The sequence below is a fragment of the Chiloscyllium plagiosum genome, chromosome 8 (assembly GCF_004010195.1).
Source record: "Chiloscyllium plagiosum isolate BGI_BamShark_2017 chromosome 8, ASM401019v2, whole genome shotgun sequence".
NCBI lineage: Eukaryota > Metazoa > Chordata > Chondrichthyes > Orectolobiformes > Hemiscylliidae > Chiloscyllium > Chiloscyllium plagiosum.
This window is the reverse complement of record NC_057717.1, coordinates 90,105,131-90,119,542: the sequence shown is the minus strand read 5'-3', so window position 1 is coordinate 90,119,542 and position 14,412 is coordinate 90,105,131. Positions and strand designations below refer to the sequence as shown.

At 41.7% G+C, this 14,412-nt stretch overlaps 1 protein-coding gene across 17 annotated transcripts in view; it reads left to right on the top strand.

Annotated features, from left to right (window-relative positions):
- Positions 1-14,412, top strand: part of LOC122552175 (adhesion G protein-coupled receptor L1-like) — a 588,240-nt gene that overhangs the window by 546,050 nt on the left and 27,778 nt on the right. For 10 of the 17 annotated variants that reach the window (XM_043694724.1, XM_043694735.1, XM_043694723.1 and 7 more), the window contains 2 exons: positions 3,960-3,986; positions 7,939-8,107. In XM_043694724.1, the coding sequence (XP_043550659.1) occupies positions 3,960-3,986; positions 7,939-8,107 (196 nt within the window). The remainder of the gene's footprint in view (positions 1-3,959; positions 3,987-7,938; positions 8,108-14,412) is intronic. The other 7 variants (XM_043694732.1, XM_043694730.1, XM_043694734.1 and 4 more) reach the window with 1 other exon arrangement.

The following is a 14,412-nucleotide window of genomic DNA, read 5'->3' as shown; positions in this document are numbered from 1 at the left end:
AGAGCAGGCCATTTAGTCCATCTAGTCTGTGTCAGCTCTTTGAAATTCTCTTGCTCACTTCCTACAGCTTTATCTTTTCTTTCTCCTTCTCAAGCATATCTCCAATGGCCATTTTGAAAGTTACAATTAAAGTTGATCTACTGCCCTTTTCAGAACAACATAACCTAAAACAATTTTTGCCTCACATCCCCTCTGGTTCTTTAGCTAATTATCTTAAATCAGTCTCCTTTCATTACCAACGTTTCTGTCAGTGGAAACAGTTTCCCACTCTCTATTCTAACACATCCCCAAGTAATTTTAAATATCTCTGTTAAATGTTTTTGTAACTTTCCACTAATAGTGTTGCTTCCTCACAGCACCCGGGTTTTGATTCCAGCCTCAGGTGACTGTCCATGTGGAGTTTGCATGTTCTCCCCTTGTCTGTGTGGGTTTCCTCTGAGTACTCCGGTTTCCTCCCACAGTCCAAATATGTGCAGGTTAGGTGGATTGGCGATGCTAGTTTGCCCCATAGCTTCTGGGTTGTGCAGGCTAGGTGGATCAGCCATGGGAAATGCAACATTACAGGGTTAAGGTAGAGGGGTGGGTCTGAGTAGGATACTCTTCGGAAGGGCAGTGTGGACTCAAAAGTGCCAAATGGCCTACTTCCACACTGTAAGGATTCTGTGATTCCAAGGAGACAAATTCCAGTTTATCCTCATTACCTTGTATAATAGGTAGATCCCTCAAGGGTTTGGCATTGGAAGTGTTGGACTCAACATTGATAGTGTCCCAGATTTAACTGACTTTCTCTTTATTTTTCTGGACTGAGAGTTTTACAGAATTATGTGCAGCAACGTATTTAGCTCAGGCAAGTTTAGCCAATCAGTCGCCCTCAAAATGCAGATTGATTGATAAATAAAATAGAGTCAATTTGCTGACAAAGTCACTTCACAGAAAGCAAGGACCTATGAGCAGGAAAAGGCCATTCAGCCCTTCAACCCTGTTCCGCTAATCTAAAGGATCAGGGCCAAACTGATTGTGACCTCAACTCCACTTCCTTGTCTCCTCCTCACTTGGCTCAGAGGTTGATCAAAATACTATCTAACTCAGCCTTGCATAAGTTCAATGGTTCCCCCCTCTCGCAAACCCATTCAAATATTGTGTGAATACGATGGTGAGTTGCCTCCTTGAGGCATATGGGAAGGTGCTGTCACAGGACAATTTGAAAAGGACCTCTAGAGTTTTGGTACACCCAGACGGACAATATAGATATAGCTGGACATGTGGCCCAGAAATGTCATACATGTGATCCAATTATACCAGGATATGTGATCAATTAATGCCTGAATACATGACTCAGTGATACCTGGAGGTGTGATGTCAATACCCAGTAAATGCCCAATATACCACAGATCAGAAACTGGGCCAGATACAGATCTGGACCTACGAAACCAAGGAAACTTCGGTGGGTTGCAAGCGTGCATCTCATTGAGGGTAAATGCTGTCATCATGGAGGACACAGGCCAGTGTTGTGTTTGGCTCTGTTAATTCTCCAGGATTATTATGTACCTGGGCTTTCTGTAAGTCTCGCTTTCATTGTTGAGAGCCAGTACTTGGACACATAGGTGTCTCATGGTTCAGGTACATGCTTTGAGGGCTTCTTCAGTCAAGCTCCAGTTGCACAGGTCTGTTTGATTAATAGGAAATAATTAAATTGTATGGCACCTCAATGCCACAATACTCCCCTATGAATACATGAAATGGAAAAATATCATCATTTGGACAGTACTGAGGTTTGATCTATTGTTTTAATAAAAAAAAACTAATAATTCCAAGAAAATTTCACATCCAATCTTAAATTGTTGAACTTTGTAATTTGTCTGATTCTCATTGAATGCTGTACTTTTTTTAAAAATGTTCACAAACATGTGTTGTATGAAATTTATCTATTTCTTATGTCATACTCACAGGACAGGGACAGCACATGTATAGAGATGGAGTAAAGCTCCGTCTACTCTTTTAAACTAAAAGTGAAGTCTACTCTACATTATTCCCGTCAAACCCTCCCAGCAGAGGGACAGCATGAGGTTAGATACAGAGTCAAGCTTCCCCTACACTGTATCTATCAAAACATTCCCAGGGCATGCACAGCACAGGGTTGGGTACAAAGTAAAGCTCCCTCTAGATCATCCTTATTATTTCTGACCCTAATTTCAGGAGAGGAATCTTCTAGTTATGCCTGTGTGACATTCCTCCCAGCAGCGATATTGACAGTACTTTGGATTAAAACTGCACAAATTCCCCATAATTAATTTTTTTATGTATTGCTGAGCTGAATCTGAATCCAGATGTGCAAAGTTAAAGAGCAGTGTGTTTGTAGTAAGCTGGTCAATCCATGGTCACTTGTGCTAACTTGCCCTGGGCAGACCTTTAAACAATGCCCAGGACAGAGCAGCATAGAATAAACTGCACTGAAAGGGCTGCTCTTATCCAGGGATTGCATAGTTCTTTTGCTTTGCATCCTGGAGATTAAGCATCCCTCCAAGGACCCAGCTCTCTGGGGGACTTATCAGCCTTAATCTTGTGTTTTTCACACTGTCATATTTCCTAAACTACACATCCTTAACCTTGTTCCATGAAAAGTTCATAAATCACTGGTTAGACCATCACTGAACTACTGTGGCCAAATCTGGGCTGGATGTCAAGGCCATGGGGATGGTACTAGGTGATGGGATATCAATAATGTGGAAAGGCTGCAAAAACTGGGATCATGCTTCTTCAAGTAGAGATGAAGGGAGGATTTAATTGGGAGGTTTTCATGGCAGCAACAAAACAATTAGTTTTCACCAACAGAACAGTCAGTTACCGGAAGATTTAAGATCCTTTGTAAAAGAACCAGTGGGGAAATGAAAATTGAGAGATTCACACACTGAGTTAATCTGGAACTTGATATCCTGAAAGAACATAACAGGAGGGGGAGGTAACATATTTAATAGGAACTTGTATAATGGATAAATATTCGAATTGGAAAAAAGTAATTGCAGGGAACTTGTGGATCACCCCTTCAAATAGCTGGCACAGGCAGGATAGGCTGAATGACCTCCGGTTTGTGTTGTATGACAGTACGATGTAAATACTGTTAAAACTTCCAGGAGACTGCAGAGCTCCGAGTCTGTGTAACTTGGGGATTGTGCCACCGCAACTGTTTACCTTATGGACTGTGACCCCAAATCTCCTCCCCCAGTGCTAATTATCTGCCAGTTTCTGCATATCCCTTGATTTTGACATGGCAGTAGTCTCTCTCTCGAGGACCTGGTGAAAGTGTTTGTCAGGGAAATGTGAACATTGGGCAACCAAAACTAGTACAAGCATAAGATAGTTATTAATAAACCCAGTATGGAATTTAGGATAACTGTCACTGTCATGGGGATGGAGGTGATTAACATAGATATATTTAAGGGGAAGCTTGATAATTGTACAAGAGAGAAAAGCATAGAAGGGAAGGGTGAAGTGAAGCCAGTTGGGAGTATAAACACCAGCAAGGAAATGTCAGGCTGAATGGCCTGTTTTTGGGCTGCAATCTGTATTGAAAATGACGTTAGCACTGCACATCCTATCACACATGTGCCCTATTTGTCATTATGGGTACAGATGAGCTCATTGCCACTGAGAGTCATTTATGTCCTTTTCTCCCATAGTGGCTATCCTCAGGAATTGCAAGTGCCTTCACCTGTACGTGTAAAATATTGCAGGGCACACCCTCCTTCCAAACCTCCCATAAACTGATCTGTAACACAAGAACAGTCATTTGTAATGGAGTTGGCCAGATGTTAAGTTTTGGAGTTCATAACAGTTCAGTTTCCTTGAGTTGGGTGCTGGCTGCTGGGACTTGGGTTACACAGAGCCATTGTGAAAGTGTTGATGTGATCTCCCGCAACTGGCACTTATTCTAATGGAACCTCTTTTCTTTGCTTCTGTAGATATGAGGACAACAAACCATTTCTCAAGTAAGATCTAGTATTACAATGTCAAACCTAGTGCAGCTATTGCCCGCCTATTGTCTGACCCTGTCAGCTGCACCTTTCCTTTGTGTGGTATTAATGATTGCAGCGTTCCTTGCTGTCTCTGGTGTGTGAGTCATTGTTGGCTAAAAGACTCAGAAAACACAGAAATATGTCGGAGAGTGTATTCTGTCCAAGGGCATCAAACTTTAAGAAGACTGTCAAAGCCTTGGAGAGGGTGCAGAAAAGATTGGCACCAAAGATAAAGGACTTTGGTTATGTAGATAGACTAATCAAACAGTAGATGACCCCTTTTGAGAAATGCAAGTTTAAGGGGTGATTGAACAGAGGAGATCAAACTATAAAGATTTTCCTGAGAAGTTAGGAGGATCCACAGACAGGAGTGCCCATAACTAGAGGTCATGGGTTTATTGTAATCAGCAAAACAAATAGAGGAGAGAGATGAGGAAATTGGCTCTGGTGCATTAGTTGAAAGGGTGGGAAGCAAATTCAGTGTTTTGTTTTATTCCCAAATATGAGAGTACTGAACAAGCCAGATATTGATTAGAATCTGGCTTTGTAGTCCATACGTTTTGAAAGATGCATGGAAAAACCAAGGGTGAGTCAATAAATGGCAGGATGAATGTAAACCTCAATAAAAATCTTAATTGTACAAACCTGAACAAAATAACTGCAAGCCATAATGACTGAACAGCTGTGATTAAATTCAAAACTATGAACACTATGTATACAACTTAGTTACACCAACTAATTGGAGGACAGAGTTTGGGAGAGTGGAAACTAGGCTTACAAAGCAAAAGGATATGGCAGCATTGCAGGCCATCAACGTGGATAACATATCCAGAGCGAGACAGGAAGAGAATGTCTACATCCAAGTTCAGCTGGAAATAGGGAAGGCAAATGGAATGTTGGCCTTTATTCCAAAGGGAATGGAGTTTAGTAGTAAGGAGGCTTTGCTAAAACTATACCAAGTCGGACCATAGCTGGAATACTGTGAGCAGTTTTGAGCCCCTTAACAAAGCACAGAGACATAAAAATGTGATCCTTTAAGGAAGAAAATCTGTCATCCTTACCTAGCCTGGCCTACGTGTGACATCAACAACATGGGTGACTGCCCGAGAAACTTCCTAGACAGCAAATCAGCTCAGGGGCAAATATGAATAGGAAACAAATGTTTGCTTTTCCAGTGATGGCCACATCCCATTTAAGAAGAAATAAAAATAGAAATGATGTAGTATTTACCCTACTTCTACTCTTGGTCACCATTACCAGCCATGGGACGTCAGCTGCAATATGGACTTGATCTAGTTATCCATGTGGTGTGAGTCTATCAACATTGGGTGACAACTCTTGTAAAGCCATGTTTATCTGACCTCATTACACAGATCCCTTTCTTACACCTGAATTTCTTCTCTGCTAAATTGAAAGACATTTCCAGGTCTGTATACTAAAACTAAACTTAAAATGGAAGAAAATCTTTTCAGGCCATTCTGAAATATCAAATGAAATATCTATTCAAATGTAGGTACTGTTGTAAAGCATGCAACATGGCAGCCAATTTGCACACAGCAAGCTCCCTCTAAGGGCAATATGATGAGATAATCTGTTTTGGTTGGGATTAGTTAAGGAATAAGTATTGCCAGAACACCAGATGATTATCCCAGAATCTTTAAAGCACCATTGTGATATAAACATTTATAGAAACCTAAGAGGGCAGATCTCAGCTGAAATGCAGCATCCCCACCAGGAAACATTGCTTTTGTATTGCACTAAGAGGGTCAGCTGGATTTTGTGCTCGAGTCTTTGCTTTGGGACACTTTCTATTCATTCATTTATTGCCCATTCCTAATTGCCCTTAAGGTGGTGGTAAGCCACCGTTTTTAACCACTGCAGTTCACAGGGTGCAGATACCCCCCACAGTGTTGTTGTAGGGAGGGTGTTCAAGGATTTTGACCCATTGACGTTGAAGGAATGGCGATATATTTGCAAGTCAGGATCATGTGTGACTTGAACCCACAATCCCTTGACTCAGAAGTAAGATGCTTCCCAGTAAGCTCTGGCTGATGTCAGTGGAATTAACGATGGGAGAGATGCTAATTCAGTGGTTGTGAACTCATTTTCACCAAGTTTACAATATCACACAAAGTCAAAATGTAGCCATGAGCCTGCTGTTATACAGGAGAAAGTGAGGACCTCAGATGCTGGAGATCAGAGCTGAAAATGTGTTGCTGGAAAAGCGCAGCAGGTCAGGCAGCATCCAAGGAGCAGGGGAATCGACGTTTCGGGCATGAGCCATTCCTGAAGCTCATGTCCGAAACGTCGATTCTCCTGATCCTTGGATGCTGCCTGACCTGCTGCGCTTTTCCAGCAACATATTTTCAGCCCTGCTGTTATACAGACAGGGTCCAGTAAGGGGGCATTGAACAAAACTGATTGAGGCTTTTGGTCACCTTTAATTGTAATGTCAAAGTGTTCACTCAGTTCTGGAGATGGAGGCATTGTCTTAGATGCAAGGTTTGGTAATTTGTGTCTACACATTATCTTTTAGAAGAATGGGAGGCAATTTTATTGAAACATATAAGAATCTGCAGGACCTGGGAAGGTAAGGTACTGACAGTATGTCTCCTCTCTTGGGAGAGTCTAGAACAAGGAAAATTAGTTTCAGGATAAGAGGTCTTTCATTTAAGACAGAAATTAAGAGCAATTTCTTTTTCAGAGGGTCATTGGTCTGTGGGATTCTTCTCCCCACCCCTGAGAGCAGTAGAGGCTGGTTATTGAACATATTTAAAGCTGAGTTAAACAAATTTTTGTCCAACCTGTGTTATGGGGGCAGAGAAAGGAAACTGGAGTTAAGGCTACATCAGATTATCCATAATCTTAAATGAATGGTGGACTCAAGGGACCAAATGACCTATTCCTGCACCCAACTCATGCATGTATAAGACCATAAGACATAGGAGCGGAAGTAAGGCCGTTCGGCCCATCGAGTCCACTCTGCCATTCAATCATGGCTGATGGGCATTTCAACTCCACTTACCCGCATTCTCCCCGTATGGGTACGTTTAAATGGGAAAATGGGAAAATATCTAAAGCAGGATTAATAATGCCATAAGGAAGGACTTGCCCTTGGGGTGAGTATCCAACTCTCCAAGAAAGGATGTGACTGGCATCTCAAAACTGGGCACATTGTTTTATCCCTTGTTGACCTGCTGCAGGAGTTTACTCTGTCATCCATTCAGCTATCCTTTCACATTTAGATTTACAGAATTCGTCGTCATTCATGCCTTTCCTTGATAACTGGAAGTGTACTAAAAAGGAAGGGAGGCTAACAATTAGGAATGTCACTAGCTAACTCCTACATTTCAGTCTGGGATCTAACCCCTTTAAGTGCAATTCGCCAAAATAAATCCATGTTTACAAGGCAGGACTCTGGTGTTAGTATACCTTTTGGAGTCAAGCAGCTTTGGGGGGTAGCACGGTAGCTCAGTGGTCAGCACCAGGGACCTGGGTTCAATTCCAGCTTTGGACAATTGTCTGTGTGGGGTTTGCACATTCTCCTCGTGTCTGCATGGTTTCCTCTGAGTGCTCCGGTTTCCTTCCACAATCCAAATATGTGCAGGTTAGGTGAATTGGCAGTGCTAAATTGCCCATAGTGTTCAGGGATGTATAGGTTAGGTGCATGAGTCAGGGTTAAATGTAGAGAGAATGGATCTGGGTGGGACAGTCTTCGGAGGGTCGATGTGGACTTGTTGGGCCAAAGAGCCTGTTTCCACACAGTATGGGTTCTAAAATAACAATATTTACAGGCGAGTTTGTCTATTTGCTATTCTCACCAAAACTGTAGCCACTTTCCCTTTAAGTCCCTTGAAGTTTTCTCTCCCTCTCCATGTGGTTGATATGCAGAAACTAACCGATAATTCTTTGTGTTGTCTTTTAGGTCCTGGGCTTTGGGTGCTATCGCTCTCCTTTTCCTGCTGGGTCTCACCTGGGCATTTGGCCTGATGTTTATCAATGAGGAATCCATGGTGATGGCCTATCTCTTCACAACATTCAATGCATTCCAGGGAATGTTCATCTTCATCTTTCACTGTGCCCTCCAGAAGAAAGTAAGGCTCCTGAAGAACCCCTTGAATTTAACCTTTGAGAATATTGCTGAGATTTAGAAGATCAGGGGTGATTTATTCACAGTTTTCACAATATGTTAGAGTAAATGGAGGAGAGCCTCTGCTGTTTACAAAGTCTAGGTTAAGGTGTAAATTAGAGCTTACCTTTCAGGTTGCAATTAGGAAGCAACTTTATGCTCTGAGGGTAGTAAAAGTTTGGCATTCCTTTCAGAAAACAACAGATTCTGTGCCAGGCTATCCTTGCTTACCAATCCATTGTATTCATAACTAGGTAGATAATAGTTGGAGATGCAGTTCTAGAATTGGGCTCATCAGCCATGACCAGTGACACAGAATTTAATAGATGGACAATCATAAAGTGTTTGCCAATGATGACGTCTCAACACCATTGGAAACATTGTAACGGAACAATTAGATCTTTAATTTTACTGGACCATAGGGCTCATTCAGAATCCTAGGTTTTCATTCTCTCCTGCCATTGGTCACCTCAACCTGCCTCTTAGCATAATTGCACAGCGATTGGCTGTCTCACTTAGACATAATTACAGGGATTGGCTGGCTCACTCAGGCAGACTAAGTCCATGATTGGTTGCAGGACCTGCACAGTTAGAAAAGCACAATGGGTTTGCAACCCCACCACTTCTACTGAGGGTGAGTGTGGGAGTGGGTTTGTCAGACAATTGCAGGATAAGGATGGGCATCCTTGGGATGGCCGGGGGGGGGAAGGGGTGCGATGAAAGAGAGACTCACTGAGATCCTTGTGCAAGAGAAAGCCAGGTTAGACCTCAGGTTGAATCACTTTTGAATGCTTGCAGGTAGTTCTTCTACAATGCAATGATTGTGTCCTTGTGCAACCCCACATTATAGATAAGTCACGCTTTAGAAGCAGCGTTTAAAGTGTTCACAATTTAATCACATTACAGCCACATGTTTTCAAAGTTTGTGCTTTAGAAAGCGTCCCCAATTCGTCAATCATGTCAATGAAACACACATTATAGCAGAAATGTACGTTATAGCAGAACAACCTGTAACAGTCTTCTCGAAACAAGGCGATGTGTGTGTGTGTGTATGGAACCAAGGTGGCACCACAGTATTCCTATCCAGAGATAAATATTGGAGAGAGTCATCACAACAATCGCATAGCTGCTTTTCAGGAGGGACCTTATCCAGCAAAAAGTGGCAAGACGACCTTAAGGACCACAGAGAACAGAATGGACATATTGAGCCAAATGACCTGCTTCTGTGCTGCAAAGCCTCTGTAAAAAGATGCCATATGTAGTCATTTTGCAAGGACAAAGTGAGTAATTATTGTTATACCGTCACATCCCAGTGGCAAAGATTTTGTTTCAGTGAGATGCATGTAGCACTAAGTGGGTCAGGAAACAGGAAAGAGGGGTTTACACTTTTCAGTAAGGTGCTCCTCCTTTCAATTGACAATCCTCTTTCAATAGAGTCAATTTTGCTAGTAATGATGATCAAGGGGTTGGTTTTGAAGAGTTTCTGGTCTGTGTAATTACTAATGAAGTCAACATTCCATGTTTGAGGGGATTTAACAAGTGCCTCAATTCTACCTACACAAGATCAATAACTAAAGTAATGCAGTGATGCACCCCATCATCAAACAGTCTGGGTCAGTGTACTTCCTGAAGCAGTACAACCAAATGTACAAGTAGTGTCAATGGAGAGGCTTGAACCATTGAAACTGTGTACAATGGACGTGTTTCATCCCCTGGGAATCCAAGCATCGCTGATCTGGAACCCATGTTCAACCAATTGTTAGCACTACCCTCCACAACAGATGGTTGTGTATTACCACAGTGCAAACTGCAGCTTCATTTGAGTTACCAATCTGACATGATGAGGTCCTCCCCAATTAATGGGTCAGGGGATCAGACAGACTCTCACAATTTCAAAGTTGCGTTAATGGTCATGAGACAATATAAAAGATAATAGTCAATTATTTGACCTGTCAATTAATTTCTCTAGCAAGAAAAAATAGATAATGGCTCATTTAACAGCATCCCTAATGTCAACAATTTCCATCCCACCAATTCCCTCAAGTGCATACTGCAAAACCTCCATAGCCTGTATTGTGTTTAACAACAACAGCATACATTTATGTAGCACCTTTAGCCCATTGAAACATTTCAAGGCATTAAATGCATGCAAGTTAAACTAGATTTGACCCTAAACCATATAAGTAGATATTGGGACAGGACTTCAGGTCAAAGAGGCAGGTTTTAAGGAGGATCTTAAAGTTAGAGACAGAGGGAGAGGTGAAGAGACAGACAGATTTAGAGAGAGAGTTTCAAAGCTGAGAGCTGCTGAAGCTGCAAGCTTCAATAGTGAAACACTGGAAAATGTGGATGCTCAAGGGACCAGAATTAAAGGAACACAGATACCTTGGTCAGTTGAGAGACTGAAGGAGATTAAAGAGTTAGGGAAGGGTGAGTTCCTGAGGAAGCTAGAAACAAGGATGAGAATTTAAAATTTAAGTTGTAGCTGGACTAGGAGCCCAGTGTAGGTAAGAGAGCATGGGATAAATAGAACTTGCAGTGAGTCAGAATCTGGGCAGCAGAGATTTGGATGGACTCAAGTTTCTGGAGAATGGAAGGCCAGACAGGAGAACATTGGGATAGTCAATCCAACGACAACAAAGGCACGGTTGAAGGCTTCCGCACAGCTGAAAGCCATATCAGGTGATGTTCAGACAGAGTCCGTGAGAGAGATTGACACGGTAGCTTCACTCCCTCAACTGTTCCTGGGGCTGGCAATCACAGGTAGCCAAGGCTGGCATCACACTCACCAGCTTGGCATATCTCCCAGTTTACAGCCTGGTGACAGCTGCTGCTAAATAAACCAGAGGCAAATGCCTTAATTGTGCTGACAGACTGCCATCTGATTTACTCAGCTTTACCGCACTGTCAAATGGGGGAGACTATTTTGTTCTGGCTCCTCATGGCTGTTTTGCTGGACTCTGTAGCCTGTGGGATGATATGAGAGGCAGAAATTGGAGCAAACAGTTACAGGAGGAACAAGGCTGAGGGACACTGAGCTCCAGGCATTGGCTATTTGCACATTTAAATCATTGATCAATCTCGACCTACTACCTTGAAGTAAAAGCTTCGCATCCCCAAGTCATAGAAACAAGAAACATGAGTGGGCCATTCAAACCTTTCAGCCTATTCTATCATTCAATAAGATCATAGCTAACCTCAACCCTACATTCCAGTATATTTCCTGATAATTTTTCTATGGCCATTAAAAATTTATATCTGCCTTAAAAATGTTTAAAGATTCTGTATCCACTGCCTTTTGAGGAAGGGAATGTTTCCTCATCTTCGTTTTATATCAGCGACCCCTTATTTTTAAACTTAGTTCTGGGTTCTTCCACAAGAGGAAACATCCTTTCCACAAGCGCTTGGTCAGGCCTCCTCAAGATCTTATATGTTTTACGCCCCCTCAAGATCTTATATGTTTTACTTAAGTCATCATTGACTCTTCTAAACTCCAGAGAATACAAGCCAAGGGTGCCTAATCTTTCCTCATAAAATAAAACATTAATTCTACGTATTAGTCCAGTAAACCGTCTTTGAACTGCTTGTAATGCATTAGCACTCTTCTGTAAATACAGTGATCAGATCTGTACATAATATTCCAGATGCAGTCTCACCAAATTGAAATAAGCTGCCTTAGTTTCGGTTTCCTAGCAGAGGAACAATTATAGATAATTCTGGAGAAACTCAACAGGTCTGGCAGTATCCCAGCAGAGAGAAACAGAGTTTACATTGCAAATCCAAAGACATTTCTTCAGAACTGAAGAGTCAAACCAGATTTGAAAGATGAACTGTTAATGCAGTCTAATCACTGACAAACCAGGCCCCAATGTAACACTTGTGATGAAAGGTGTGTGATATGTTATAACATCAATTCTTTTAGAGTTTGGATTTTAAACTAGTGGCATATCAGTTTGGAATATTTGTATGAAGGAATTTAATAATTAACTAGGTCATTCTTTTCAGAGCTATGACTTAAACTAGTTTGTCTAAAAGACTAAATGAACATGGGCCTCCAGGGATGTTAAAGGAAGTTTATTTGTAAATACTTCCTAATCAATTTGTTCAGAAATGTTATGATACAGCACTGGAGTAGGTGGGACTTAAACACATCTCCTGGTTCAGAAATAGGGACACTACCACTGTGCCACAAGAACTTCAAGTATTTATATTGTGGTGTTTACATAGGAAAGAAAAAAAACTACACTCAGCCTTTAGCTTAGTAGAAGCTAAGGTGAACAAGTTTTGTTTTAGGTTCAGTTAAAAGGTTTTTGAATTCATTTCAAAAGAGATCTGATTGGTGTCAGACACAAGAATAGAAAAATAAGTCTGTTTAGGGCAGTTAAGCAAATATATTAGTAGAGTGAAAGGGTTTCAATGCTTCCAGACTAGGGGTGTTTGGTTAAAAATCTTTGCTGGCTATGAAAAGCTTCACAGCTCACGGGACCAAAACTGAAAAGAAGCAGCTAAGGCAATCTATAGATATGATAAGAAAACAACATTTTCCTAGATTTTTTTATGAACTGTAGACTGCTACTATTGGGGAATAAATGGGATTTCCATTTGTGAATTATTTGAAATCTGTTAAACTGTGTTACATTTAGATTTGGTTTTCCATCCCACATTCTGGGACACATCCTGAATCTTCTCTCTATATCTATCGGCTTTGTGGCAATACGTGTCAGTCCCAGAAAGACTGTGGCTGCAATTTGGCACTTTCCGGTGAGTGTCCAGACAGTGTTTTACAAGGGCAGATTACCTAGCTGACCAGTCTGGATCAATTAAAACATTGAAACATGGCCATCTTGGATTCAGAGGAACACTGACTAACTAAGCCTCAATACAAACACCACCAACCAGGCATGAATAGAAATACTATCAAATATACCTCAATAGAAACACTGCCAACTAGGCATCAGAACAAATACTGTCAACACTGAAGAAAGAAATCAGGAGGATGAAAAGGGGGCTAAGAAGATTAGGGTGAATCCGAAGAAGTTTTTTAAGTATATTAAAGGAGAAAGAATAACTAGAGAGAGAGAATAGGCCCCCTCAACGACCAAAGTATGTGTAGAACCACAGGGGATGGGCGAGGTCCTCAATAAATATTTCTCCTCTGTGTTTACTGTGGAGAAAAACATGAAGACTTGGGAACTTGAGGAAGTTAGTGGGTCCTATCTTGGTCTGCATTACAGTAGAGGAGGTGTCAGACCTATTAGAATGTCTGAAGGTGGTTAAATTTCTTGGTCCTGACCACATAAATCCAACCACACTACAAGAGGCTAGAGAATAAATTGCAGAGGCCCTGGCTGATATTTTTGAATCATCATTAGCCACAGGTGAGGCCCTGGAAGGCCAGCGGGTAGCGAATTATTATGCCATTATTCAAGAAGGACTGCAAAGAAAATCCTGGGAACTGTAAACTAGTAAGCCTAACATCTGTGGTAGGTAAGTCACTTGAGAAGATTCTGAGAGATAAGGTATACATGCATTTGGAAAGACAAGGTTTGATTAGGAGTAGTCAGCATGGCTTTGTGGGTGGGAGATCATGCCTCACAGGAGTTGGTGTATGGGAGAAGGATTCACATTTTTGGATCATTGGAATCTCTTTTGGGGTAGAAGTGACCTGTACAAGAAGGACGGATTGCACCTAAATTGGAAGGGGATGAATATACTGGCAGGGAAATTTGCTAGAACTGCATGGGAGGATTTAAACTAGTAAAGTGGGGGGATGGGACCCAGGGAGAGGTGTGAGGAAAGAGATCGATCTGAGACAGGTACAGCTGAGAACAGAAGTGAGTCAGATAGTCAGGGCAGGCAGGGACAAGGTAGGACTAATAAATTGAACTGCATTTATTTCAATGCAAGGCAGATGAACTCAGGGCATAGTTAGGAACATGGGACTGGGATATCATAGCAATTATGGAAACATGGCTCAGGGATGGGAGGACTGGCAGCTTAATGTTCCAGGATACAAATGCTACAGGAAGGATAGAAAGGGAGGCAAGAGAGGAGGGGGAGTGGCATTTTTGATAAGGGATAGCATTACAGTTGTGCTAAGGGAGGATATTCCCAGAAATACATCCAGGGAAGTTATTTGGGTGGAACTGAGAAATAAGAAAGGGATGATCACCTTATTGGGATCGTATTATAGACCCCCCAATAGTCAGAGGGAAATTGAGAAACAAACTTGTAAGATCTCAGCTATCTGTAAGAATAACAGGGTAGTTA